General features: G+C 43.5%; 1 protein-coding gene across 1 annotated transcript; it reads left to right on the top strand.

The window, feature by feature from the left end:
- The first annotated feature begins 11,436 nt into the window (after nucleotides 1-11,436).
- LOC115191457 (DNA damage-binding protein 2-like) lies at nucleotides 11,437-13,534 on the top strand. Its single transcript, XM_029749304.1, has 3 exons — nucleotides 11,437-11,574; nucleotides 12,208-12,253; nucleotides 12,744-13,534. Exons 1-3 carry the CDS (start codon nucleotides 11,446-11,448, stop codon nucleotides 13,007-13,009), a joined length of 441 nt encoding a protein of 146 aa, XP_029605164.1. The 5' UTR covers nucleotides 11,437-11,445; the 3' UTR covers nucleotides 13,010-13,534.

The raw sequence follows: 13,534 nt of genomic DNA, 5'->3' as shown, positions 1-13,534 counted from the left end.
TCTTGACCTTCGCCTCTCCTGAGTCCGTACGGGAGTTGCAGCGATGAGACAAGACAGTAACTACTAACAATTGGATCCCGAGAAAAAGGGGGTAATTATTTATTTATTTTTTAAATAAAGAAATGTACAGCTGGGTGTCATCGCATAGCAGTGAAAGTTAACATTGTTTCTGAATGACATCACCAAGAGGTAAAATATATAGTGAAAACAATAGTGGTCCTAAAACGGAGCATTGAGGAACACCGAAATTTACAGTTGATTTGTCAGAGGACAAAACATCCACAGAGACAAACTGATAGATTTCCGACAGATAAGATCGAAACCAGGCCAGAACTTGTCCGTGTAGACCAATTTGGGTTTCCAATCTCTCCAAAAGAATGTGGTGATCGATGGTAGCAAAAGCAGCACTAAGGTCTCGGAGCATGAGGACAGATGCAGAGCCTCGGTCTGACGCCATTAAAAGGTCATTTACCACCTTCACAAGTGCAGTCTCAGTGCTATGATGGGGTCTAAACCAGACTGAAGCGTTTCGTATACATTATTTGTCTTCAGTACATCTAGTCTGAGACCAGGCTGTCTATACACAAGGACACAGTGCAGAAGAGAGACATTTTTTTTGCCGCCAACCTGTCACTCAAACATTGAAACTTTTCTGCTATTTTTATACAGGGACATAAAACCTATGTTTGAAATGAGCGGGCTAATTGTGTTTTTTTGTTCGCTTACTTGCGTTGTTTGTAACTTATTATTTTACTTATTTTGTACATGATGTTGCCGCTACTGTCTCTCATGACCAAAAATAACTTCTAGACATCAGGACTGCGATTTCTCACCACGGACTAGCAGAATCCTCTTTTTCCTTTCACGACTGCAATATCTTATGCTTCACAGAATCGTGGCTGAACGACGACAACATCAACATACAGCTGGCTGGTTACACGCTGTACTGGCAGTATACAATAGCGGTGTCTGGTAAGACAAAGGGAGGCGGCCTATGTATTTTTGTAAACAACAGCTGGTGCATGATATCTAAGGAAGCTATTGCTTGCCTGAGGTAGAGTTTCTCATGATAAGCTGTAGACCAAACTATCTACCTAGAGAGTTTTCATCTGTATTCTTTCAAGTTGTTTACATACCACCACAGTCAGAGGCTGGCACTAACACAACATTGAATGAGCTGTATTCCTCCATAAGCAAACAAGAAAATGCTCACCCAGAGGCGGTGCTCCTAATAGCCGGGGACATGTACAAACTCTCCCTCACCCTCCATTTGGCAAATCTGACCATTATTCTATCCTCCTGATTCCTGCTTACAAGCAAAAATTAAAGCAGCAAACACCAGTGACTAGATCAATAACTCACCCACTGTCTATATAATAGAACGAGCTCCCTAAGTAACAATGAGATGACAACTGGGACCGACTGGCTCTATTCGGTCTTATGTATCAATATTAGAAATTGAGTTTTTTACAATGGATATAAGTAGAGACTCAGAGATAGAAAATAGTATATCGTACACTACATTTCAAGAAGAATGGGAAAGTGATTCTGCTTTGAAAGTTGATAAACTTGTAACCCCACTTTTGAGGTAATGGGCCTTGAATATTTTGGTACACCTACTGGAGAGCTCTTCTTTGTCTACCCTCATTCAGTATCGACCCCACCCATCTCTTTAAGGATTCACATGTGAGGCCATGTGATAAACAGAGTGACTACAGTAGTGTACTAAACAACCAAAGATTTCAAGACTAAAGACTGGTTTATACTACATCTATTGACATGTCTGTAGACAGTTGTCGCATTGGCATCATGAACATTATATTGTAGTCTGACATCAAACTTGTAGTTGTCGTTATGAAAATGTATAAACACAAAAATGACAGACAGCATTAAATCAGCAGCCTGGTGATCCAAATGAGCATAACTGGTATATATATATATATTTCCACGCTATGAGGTTGGGATAATACTGGAATAATAATACTGAGAAATTGTGGAAATGAAGATAATGCCCTTTGAGTGTAACACTAGATCCCAAATGAGTGCATTTCACAAATTTGTTCACATTGACATCTTATCTAGTGTTTTTAATACTTATAATTGTGGAGGTGGAGCACAAAATAGGGGTAAGACACTTTTAACTAATTTTGAGCATTTTTTATGAAAGTTAACTGAAGAGGTGAAGTCTGTGTTAAGAAACGCGGTTTGGCGGGTCATGTTTCAGAGGACCCATGACTCGACCTTTGCCTCCCGAGCCCGTTGGGGAGTTGGAGTGATGAGACAAGATCGTAATTGGGGAGAAAATTTTTAAAAAGACCTCTGGAAATTTCTGCCTGTTTTAGGATGGAGTTTTGGGATGGAGTTTTGGGGTTGAGTTTTGGCCTCCAAAATGAGTTAATAGACCAATAAGAAAGAGGTTCCCAAGTGAACACCAGATCCCAAATGAGTGCATTTCACAAATTTTATCTGTTCACATTGACATTTTATCAAGTGTTTTTATTTGTGGTGGAGCATAAAATTGGGGTAAGTTTATTTTCTAACTCATTTTGACAATTTTCTATGAAAGTTAACTGTAAAGGTAAAGTTTCTGTTATAATATATAATCTAATTCTAATAGTCTGTTTATCAAAACATCATGAACATCCTCTGTTGTCTGTCTAGAAACGGTGCTGTTAAAGATACTGCTTGTGTTTGTTATCATATGTGACTCACCACCTGGATTCGGTCTTATGTAGCAAAATTTAAAATTGTGTTTTTTATATTGCATAAAAGCAGAGACTCAGAGCTACAAAATGGTATATCATGCACTGCATTTGAGCAACAATGGGAAAGTAATTCTGCTATGAAAGTAGATCAACTTGTAAACTCGCTTTTGAGAAAATGGTCTTTGAATGTTTTGGTATCTAGTGAAGAGCTCTTTGTCTACACCCATTCAGCATCGTTCACACCCTCTTACGCTTTAGCCCTACCCATCTCGTTTCGTTCTCGGAGCGCACAATTGACGCTCTGGCCGATGATTTATTTACCTATGGATAACATCTGCTGGCAACAATTTCGTTATGCTTTTTTGCAGACGTTTACTGGCCCCGACCATATTTAACGGTTGTGGTACACATGTCACGTAAGATTAGCTAATGAGCCAGCCAGCTAACGTTAGAGTTAAACAACAATGAACAGTGCCATCAATGCCACAGTGCTGGGAACTAACCAACCAGGTTCAATGTTAGGCTCTAACTAGAAAAGCAAATGACTCTGGAATACAAATAATGACATCAGCTAGGGATCCAGCCAGCTAACATTAGCTAGCTAGCTAACAGTAGACTTTAGCTTGAGACATATAGCTTGCTAGCTAGGTAAACAATGAACAATGAACAGTGCCAACAATGCCACAGAGCCGGGAACTAACCAACCAGGTTCAATGTTAGCTTGCTAACATTAGGCTCTAACTAGAAAAGCAAATGGCTCTGGAATACGAATAATGATGTCAGCTAGGGAGCCAGCCAGCAAACATTAGCTAGCTAGCTAACAGTAGACTTTAGCTAACCTCTTACATGTAGACGTTCCGCTAGCGGAACACCTACTCCAATATCCAATGATAGTCGTGGCGCGAATTACAAATTCCTCAAAAATCCAAAAACTGAAGTTTTTCAAAACATATGACTATTTTACACCATTTTAAAGACAAGACTCTCCTTTATCTAACCACACTGTCCGATTTCAAAAAGGCTTTACAGCGAAAGCAAAACATTAGATTATGTCAGCAGAGTACCCAGCCAGAAATAATCAGACACCCATTTTTCAAGCTAGCATATAATGTCACAAAAAACAAAACCACAGCTAAATGCAGCACTAACCTTTGATCTTCATCAGATGACACGCCTAGGACATTATGTTATACAATACATGCATGTTTTGTTCAATCAAGTTCATATGTATATCAAAAAACTGCTTTTTACATTAGCATGTGACGTTCAGAACTAGCATTTCCACCGAACACTTCCAGTGAATTTACTAAATTACTCATGATAAATGTTCACAAAAAACATAACAATTATTTTAAGAATTATAGATACAGAACTCCTTTATGCAATCGAGTTGTCCGATTTTAAAATAGCTTTTCGGTGAAAGCACATTTTGCAATATTCTGAGTACATAGCCCAGCCATCACGGGCTAGCTATTTAGACACCCACCAAGTTTATCCCTCACCAAAGTCAGATTTACTATAAGAAAAATGGTATTACCTTTGCTGTTCTTCGTCAGAATGCACTCCCAGGTCTTCTACTTCAATAACAAATGTTGGTTTGGTTCAAAATAATCCATAGTTATATCCAAATAGCGGCGTTTTGTTTGTGCGTTCAAGACACTATCCAAGGGTGACGAAGGGTTACATGACAAAACAATTCTAAATATTCCATTACCGTACTTCGAAGCATGTCAACCGCTGTTTAAATTCAATTTTTATGCTGTTTTTCTCGTAAAAAAACGATAATATTCCGACAGGGAGTGTTTGTTTTCATTCGAAGACTGAAAGAAGTAAAATGGACTCTTCACGGGCACGCGCACGCCAGTCTCATTGCTCTCAGATGGCCACTTACAAAATGCGCTCCTGTTTTTCAGCCAGAGACAGCAGAGTCATAATTCAAAGTTCTGCCGCCTTCTGAGAGCCTATGGGAGCATCAGAAAGTGTCACGTTACCGCAGAGATCCTTTGTTGTGGAAAGAGATGGCAAAGTAGCCCAAGAAATGGTCAGACAGGCTACTTCCGGTACAGAATCTTCTCAGGTTTTGGCCTGCCATTTGAGTTCTGTTATACTCACAGACACCATTCAAACAGTTTTAGAAACTTTGAAGTGTTCGGTGGCGGAGATCTTTGTGGGCTATACACGGCCTTGTCTTGGGACGGTAAGTTGGTGGTTGGAGACATCCCTCTAGTGGTGTAGGGGCTGTGCTTTGGCAAAGTGGGTGGGGTTATATCCTGCCTGTTTGGCAATGTCCGGGGGTATCATCGGATGGGGCCACAGTGTCTTCTGATCCCTCCTGTCTCAGCCTCCAGTATTTATGCTGCAGTAGTCTATATGTCGGGGGGCTAGGGTCAGTCTGTTACATCTGGAGTATTTCTCTTGTTTTATCCGGTGTCCTGTGTGAATTTAAATATGTTCTCTCTAATTCTCTCTTTCTCTCTTTCTTTCTTTCACTCGGAGGACCTGAGCCCTAGGACGATGCCACAGGACTACCTGGCATGATGACTCCTTGCTGTCCCCAGTCCACCTGGCCGTGCTGCTGCTCCAGTTTCAACTGTTCTGCCTGTGGCTATGGAACCCTGACCTGTTCACCGGACGTGCTTGTTGCACCCTCGACAACTACTATGATTATTATTATTTGACCATGCTGGTCATTTATGAACATTTTAACATCTTGACCATGTTCTGTTATAATATCCACCCGGCACAGCCAGAAGAGGACAGGCCACCCCTCATAGCCTAGTTCCTCTCTAGGTTTCTTCCTAGGTTTTTGCCTTTCTAGGGAGTTTTTCCTAGGGAGTTTTTCCTAGCCACCGTGCTTCTTTCACATGCATTGCTTGCTGTTTGGGGTTTTAGGCTGGGTTTCTGTACAGCACTTTGAGATATCAGCTGATGTACGAAGGGCTATATAAATACATTTGATTTGATCAAAAACGCTCACAGTGAGTTTTAAAAGAATATTCCCCCATTTGGTGCTCCACCTTCACAATTTGAAGTATTTAACAGACTTGATAACATATCAAAGTGAACAGATTAAATTTGTGAAATGCAGTCATTCGGAATCTGGTGTTCAGCTGGGACTCTCTTTCTTACTGGTATATTAACACATTCTGCAGGCCAAAACTCCATCCCACCAAAACAGGCTGAAATGTCAAGTGGTCTTTTCAAACAGCTGTTAATTTATTACATTATAATGAGTTATTACACTAATTTTTGTTTATTACATTATAATTTGCAGTATGCCTGTCGGGCCCTTCGCTGCTAGTGCCACTGACAAGGGGCCAATGTGTCACTAGAGGAAGGACTGATAAAAAACTGACTGTTTGATGTTGAAAGTCCAAGTCAGTATCATGCATTTGCTGCTCAAGATATTCCATATACTTTGACTAGTCTAGTCATTCCATAAATGTTTTTGTGTATTGTACCTTGACTAATCAAATTCTTCCATGTATTAAAACAACAGTTTGGTGTGTTATTAATTGATCAATCAAGTCATTCTGTACATTTCACCTTTTTTATTTACAATATTAACCTGACATCATTCCATAAAAAACGTTCTCCGTCAGATCCACCATCCCTTCTGTTTAGCCAGATAATACTTCCTGCTGACCAGCCAATCACATCAAAGTGCTGTTTGCTGCCTGGTGTGCTCTCTCGGGAGGCCATCCCTATGATTAAAAGACGTTGAAAATACATATATACAACAACAAAAAATGTCAATTTTGCTCACTGGGATCCTTCCAAATCTCCTTTAGTTGATCTTGAGCGAAGCCTGGGCATCGAAGGAAACCGCTGTGGAGCCCTGGTTGGTGGTGATCACGGGTCAATGCTGTTTCACATTGGTGTTGCCACAGGATCCTGGATGGTATTTCCTGAATGAGAAGAATCGTAGGGGTTGATTAGGTTGAAAATGTCATTACATGTTATCAGCTGTAACATTGTCTGAACAGTGATGAATACCAAGTGCTGTACAGGATTTACAACACATTGAGATAGTTCTGAAGCTTTGTGACGGGAAGAGGTGGCTGTTACTGCAGTGGTGTGGAGGCTGCATTGTGGGGCCTGGTGGACTGACAGAGTTGGTGGGATGAGATGGGGGAGTCTGGAGGTCAAAACATGATGAACAAACAAAACAAGACAACAGATGTACTGATTTAATACCAACTGTTAAAACCTGTTGGGGATAGGGGGCAGTATTTGCACGGCCGGATAAAAAACGTACCCAATTTAATCTGATTATTACTCCTGCCCAGAAACTAGAATATGCATATAATTATTAGCTTTGGATAGAGAAAACTCCAAAGTTTCTAAAACTGTTTGAATGGTGTCTGTGAGTATAACAGAACTCATTTGGCACGCCAAAACCTGAGAAGATTCCAAACAGGAAGCGCTCTCTCTGACCATTTCATGGCCTTCTTTGTCATCTCTAACCAAAACAGGGGATCTCTGGCATGACGTGACATTTTCTAACGCTCCCATAGGCTCTCAGAAGGCGCCAGAAATTTGAATCGTGGCTTTGGAACCCCAGGCTGAAACACATTAGCGCCTTCAGTAAGTGGTCTATCAAAGGACATTGAGAATGAAGGGGCGTGTACGGGCGTGCGCGGGTCGACTCCATTTTGACTTTCTTTCGTTTTGAACGTATACAGGTTATTCCCGGTCGGAATATTATCGCTTTTTTACGAGTAAAGTGGCATAAAAATTGATTTTAAACAGCGGTTGACATGCTTTGAAGTACGGTAATGGAATATTTAGAATTTTTTTGACACGAAATGCGTCGTGCGCGTGACCCTTATTTTTGTTTCGGATATTGTCTTGAACGCACGAACAAAACAGAGGATATTTGGATATAACGATGGATTATTTTGAACCAAACCAACATTTGTTATTGAAGTAGAAGTCCTGGGAGTGCATTCTGACGAAGAACAACAAAGGTAATAACATTTTTCTTATAGTAAATCTGATTTTGGTGAGGGCTAAACTTGGTCGGTGTCTAAATAGCTAGCCCTGTGATGCCGGGCTATCTACTGAGAATATTGCAAAATGTGCTTTCACCGAAAAGCTATTTTAAAATCGGACATATCGAGTGCATAGAGGAGTTCTGTATCTATAATTCTTAAAATAATTGTTATGCTTTTTGTGAACGTTTATCGTGAGTAATTTAGTAAATTGTTTGTAAATTCACCGGAAGTTTGCGGGGGTATGCTAGTTCTGAACGTCACATGCTAATGTAAAAAGCTGGTTTTTGATATAAATATGAACTTGATTGAACAAAACATGCATGCATTGTATAACATAATGTCCTAGGTGTGTCATCTGATGAAGATCATCAAAGGTTAGTGCTGCATTTAGCTGTGGTTTGGGTTTTTGTGACATTATATGCTAGCTTGAAAAATGGGTGTCTGATTATTTCTGGCTGGGTACTCTGCTGACATAATCTAATGTTTTGCTTTCGTTGTAAAGCCTTTTTGAAATTGGACAGTGTGGTTAGATTAACGAGAGTCTTGTCTTTAAAATGGTGTAAAATAGTCATATGTTTGAGAAATTGAAGTAATAGCATTTCTAAGGTATTTGAATATCGCTGTCGCAGTGTATCGCAGCGCGCCGACGCTGGCCTCGAGGACGCCCCAGAGGGCGAGGCGCAGGGCGATCCGGATGGAGGTTGTGGAACTCCCGGATGAGGGCTGGGACAGCACGGCTCCTACCCCAGCCTCGGACGCGTCCACCTCCACTATGAAGGGCAAAGAGGGGTCCGGGTGCGCCAGCACCGGGGCGTCGGTGAACAAAACCTTCAGTCGACTAAAGGCCCTGTCCGCCTCCGCTGACCACTGCAACCGCACCGGGCCCCCCTTCAACAGTGAGGTAATGGGAGCCGCCACCTGCCCAAAGCCCCGGATAAACCTCCGGTAGTAATTGGCAAATCCAAAAAACCGCTGCACCTCCTTCACCGTGGTGGGAGTCGGCCAATTACGCACGGCTGAGACGCGGTCACATTCCATCACTACCCCTGAAGAGGAAATGCGATACCCCAAGAAAGAGACGGCTGGTTTGGAAAACTCACATTTCTCAGCCTTGACGTATAGGTCATGCTCCACCAGTCGCCCAAGCACTTTACGCACCAGAGACACATGCTCGGCGCGTGTAGCGGAGTAGACCAGAATATCATCGATGTACACCACTACACCCTGACCGAGCAGGTCCCGGAGAATCTCGTCCACAAAGGATTGAAAGACTGCGGGAGCATTCTTTAACCCATACGGCATGACGAGGTACTCATAATGGCCAGATGTGGTACTAAATGCAGTTACCCACTACCTCTCATCGCCTCGGCGATGGAGTCATTTCACGGGGCGCGCTTCTTCACGAAATTGGAACGTCCCCTTGGTGAGGGACGTGAGGCACTATGTCTCCTCCTGTTCGGTGTGCGCTCAGAGTAAGGCTCCCAGGCACCTGCCTAGAGGGAAATTACATCCCTCCCGGTTCCACAACGACCATGGTCCCACCTGGCGGTGGATTTCTTGACTGATCTCCCACCGTCTCAGGGCAACACTACGATCCTGGTCGTTGTGGACTGGTTTTCTAAGTCCTGCCGTCTGCTTCCGTTACCCGGTCTTCCTATGGCCCTGCAGACCGCGGAAGCCTTATTCACCCACGTTTTCCGGCACTACGGGGTGCCCGAGGATATCGTCTCAGATCGAGGCCCCCAGTTCACGTCCCGAGTGTGGCGGGCGTTTATGGAGCGACTGGGGGTTTCGGTCAGTCTGACCTCGGGGTTTCACCCTGAAAGTAATGGGCAGGTGGAAAGGGTAAACCAGGAGGTGGGCAGGTTCCTGCGGTCCTATTGCCAGGACCGGCCAGGGGAGTGGGCAAGGTTCGTGCCATGGGCCGAAATGGCTCAGAACTCTTTGCGCCACTCCTCCACCAACATGTCACCATTCCAATGTGTGTTGGGTTATCAGCCGGTCCTGGGGCCATAGGTGAGACAACCACATGTCACAGTCATAGTGTCTTCAGATAGCTAGGTGAGACAACCACATGTCACAGTCATAGTATCTTCAGATAGCTAGGTGAGACAACCACATGTCACAGTCATAGTGTCTTCATATAGCTAGGTGAGACAACCACATGTCACAGTCATAGTGTCTTCAGATAGCTAGGTGAGACAACCACAGTCATAGTCATAGTATCTTCAGATAGCTAGGTGAGACAACCACAGTCATAGTATCTTCAGATAGCTAGGTGAGACAACCACAGTCATAGTATCTTCAGATAGCTAGGTGAGACAACCACATGTCACAGTTGTAGTGTCTTCAGATAGCTAGGTGAGACAACCACATGTCACAGTCATAGTGTCTTCAGATAGCTAGGTGAGACAACCACAGTCATAGTATCTTCAGATAGCTAGGTGAGACAACCACAGTCATAGTATCTTCAGATAGCTAGTTGAGACAACCACAGTCATAGTGTCTTCAGATAGCTAGGTGAGACGACCACAGTCATAGTACCTTCAGATAGCTAGGTGAGACAACCACATGTCACAGTCATTGTATCTTCGGATAGCTAGGTGAGACAACCACAGTCGTAGTGTCTTCAGATAGCTAGGTGAGACAACCACATACCACAGTCATAGTATCTTCAGATAGCTAGGTGAGACAACCACAGTCATAGTGTCTTCAGATAGCTAGGTGAGACAACCACACGTCACAGTCATAGTGTCTTCAGATAGCTAGGTGAGACGACGACAGTCATAGTGTCTTCAGATAGCTAGGTGAGACAACCACAGTCGTATCTTCAGATAGCTAGGTGAGACAACCACATACCACAGTCATAGTGTCTTCAGATAGCTAGGTGAGACAACCACAGTCATAGGGTCTTCAGATAGCTAGGTGAGACAACCACACGTCACAGTCGTAGTAAGTTATCAGTACTAGTAGGACAAGACAGGTGCAAATTTGTTAATATTTTTTTTTGCTTGTTAACATACACCGCGTTCATCAGAAGGGATAAATGCTTTTTAAGAACATTTGACCTCTAGATTCTCTCTCCCTCTGCCTCTGCCTCTCTCTCTCTTTCCTCTCCTCTCTCTTCTCCCTCTCTCTCCCTTTCTCCCTCTCACTCTCTCTTCTCTCCTTTCCTCTCCTCTCTCCTCCCTCTCTCTCTTTCTCCCTCTCCCTCTCTCTCACCCTCTCCTCTCTTTCTCGCCCTCTCCTCTCTCTCTCTCTCCCTCCTTCTCTCTGGTCCTCTCCTCTTCTCTCCTTTCCCCCCCATGCTGTTATTACTTCCCCCCAGCCTACTTTAATCCAGCTGACTGCTCCAAGCTCCTGACCACCTCTCCTCTCCCTCCCCCCATTCTACTTTAATCCAGTGGACTGCTCCAAGCTCCTGACCACCTCTCCCTCTCTGTCTCTCTCCCCCCATGCTGTTATTTTCTCCCCCCAGCCTTCTTTAATCCAGTGGACTGCTCCAAGCTCCTGACCACGGACCAGTATGACCAGATCAGGGTGTACTCCTCTTCTGATTGGTCAACTCCTCAGCAGATTATCCAGCACCCACACAGACAGATCAGCACCTCACACCTATCAAGGTGAGAAATTGTGGGTGGGTGGGTTTATGTGTGTGTCTCTCTCTCTCTCGTTGACTCAAAAGCTTCATCTTCAATCTTTGTTTGTGTCTCCAGGCCTTGTGGCTGCCGCTGTACGACCTGATGGTGGTGGGACGGTACCCTGACGAGAGGGTGTGTCCAGGTGCCCTGAGGACCATCGATATCTACGATGCCAACACAGGAGAGCTGGCATGCCAACTACTGGGCCCCAACGCCCCTGGCATCATATCTGTGAGTACACATTAGAAATGTAGCCTTAGTTTAATGTCAGTGTTAGCTTGTAGCCTTAGTTTAATGTCATGCTAGCTTTGAGCCTTAGTTTAATGTCATGCTAGCTTTGAGCCTTAGTTTAATGTCAGTGTTAGCTTGTAGCCTTAGTTTAATGTCAGTGTTAGCCTGTAGCTTTAGTTTAATGTCATGTTAGCTTATAGCCTTAGTTTAATGTCATGTTAGCCTGTAGCCTTAGTTTAATGTCAGTGTTAGCCTGTAGCCTTAGTTTAATGTCAGTGTTAGCCTGTAGCCTTAGTCAGTGTTAGCCTGTAGCCTTAGTTTAATGTCAGTGTTAGCCTGTAGCCTTAGTTTAATGTCATTGTTAGCCTGTAGCGTTAGTTTAATGTCAGTGTTAGCCTGTAGCCTTAGTTTAATGTCAGTGTTAGCTTGTAGCCTTAGTTGAATGTCAGTGTTAGCCTGTAGCCTTAGTTTAATGTCAGTGGTAGCCTGTAGCCCATGGACTTTGATATGGAAAGTGATGAAGCTGTTTGTTACAAGTCTTCAATTATGTATTTGTGCTGCACTATTGTTCAAGCCATCATTGGGTCAAAAATAATGTGAATTTTTTAAATCTCTGCACACCTTCCTTTCCAGGTCAACAAGTTCAATCCAATGGGAGATGTTTTAGGATCTGGAATGGGTGAGTCTGTGTTTTTTAAATACTGGACTATGTTTGTAGTCTCAGCACCCAGGATCGAATCAGCTAAGAGACTAACTAATCCACTAACTATGTTTGTAGCTGGAAATATTCTAAAGCGTTTGATTCTTTTGCTAAAAATCAGTGTTCAACTTGGGAATAGGGTGCCAGCCCTGGTCAAAAGTAGTGCACTATATAGGGAATAGGGTGCCAGCCCTGGTCTAAAGTAGTGCACTATATAGGGAATAGGGTGCCAGCCCTGGTCAAAAGTAGTGCACTATATAGGGAATAGGGTGCCAGCCCTGGTCAAAAGTAGTGCACTATATAGGGAATAGGGTGCCAGCCCTGGTCAAAGGTGGTGCAATACTTAGGGAATAGGGTGCCTGCCTAAAGTAGTGCACTATATTGGGAATAGGGTGCCTGCCTAAAGTAGTGCACGATATAGGGAATAATGTGCCATTTGGGACAATAAGGCTTTTGTGTTCCACCACAGGAGTGAACATCCTAGTGTGGAACAGAAGTGAGACATTGGCTGGTAAGCAGCAGAGAGGACAACAGGAAGCAGGAGTCCAGGTTGGCAGAGGTAGAGGCCAGCGGAGGAGAAGAGGGGAGGCTCGGAGGAGGGGGGAGGGACGGGGGGAGGATGAGGACGACATTGGGAAGCTGAAGAAGAAGCTGTCTTCCTCCTCGACGACCAGAACCAGAACATCCAGGGACAAACAGCACAACAGCCAGACACGGAAGGGTCCAGATAAATAATCAGGGAGAAGGAGAGATGTTGTTTGTGATGTTGAAAGAGTTACGTAGTTATTTCTGTGACATTGTCGTATACAGGTAACTACCAAAATAAAGCAAACACCAACATAAAGTGTCTTAATATTGCGTTTGTCCACCACCAACCGCCAGAACAGATTCAATGCACCTTGACATAGATTCTACAAGTGTCTGGAACTCTATTGGAGGGATGCGACACCATTCTTCCACGAGAAATTCCGTAATTTGGTGCTGTATTGATGGTGGTGGAAAACCCTGTCTCAGGCGCCACTCCAGAATCATCTCCCCATAAGTATTCAACTGGGTTGAGATCTGGTGACTGAGACACATCCTCTATATTCCTTTGAGAGCCCTCTTTCAGTCACTGAGATCTCTTCTTCTAGCCATAATGGGCAACTGGGCATTTCTATACGTGACCCTGAGCATGATGGGATGTTCATTTCTTAATTAACTCAGGAACCACAACTATGTGGAAGCACCTACTTTCAATAAATGTTGTATCCCTCATTT

Source organism: Salmo trutta, chromosome 4 (assembly GCF_901001165.1).
Source record: "Salmo trutta chromosome 4, fSalTru1.1, whole genome shotgun sequence".
Classification (NCBI taxonomy): domain Eukaryota; kingdom Metazoa; phylum Chordata; class Actinopteri; order Salmoniformes; family Salmonidae; genus Salmo; species Salmo trutta.
The sequence above is the reverse complement of the archived record's forward strand: the minus strand, read 5'-3'. Positions and strand labels throughout refer to the sequence as shown.

What these genes read in the sequence shown, in the direction of transcription:
- LOC115191457 (XM_029749304.1), top strand. Translation starts at nt 11,446, where the DNA reads ATGGTGGTGGGACGGTACCCTGACGAGAGGGTGTGTCCAGGTGCCCTG. An exon ending in ACGCCCCTGGCATCATATCT is followed by an intron (nt 11,575 to 12,207) that starts GTGAGTACACAT and finishes CTTCCTTTCCAG; the next exon opens with GTCAACAAGTTCAATCCAAT. An exon ending in TGTTTTAGGATCTGGAATGG is followed by an intron (nt 12,254 to 12,743) that starts GTGAGTCTGTGT and finishes GTTCCACCACAG; the next exon opens with GAGTGAACATCCTAGTGTGG.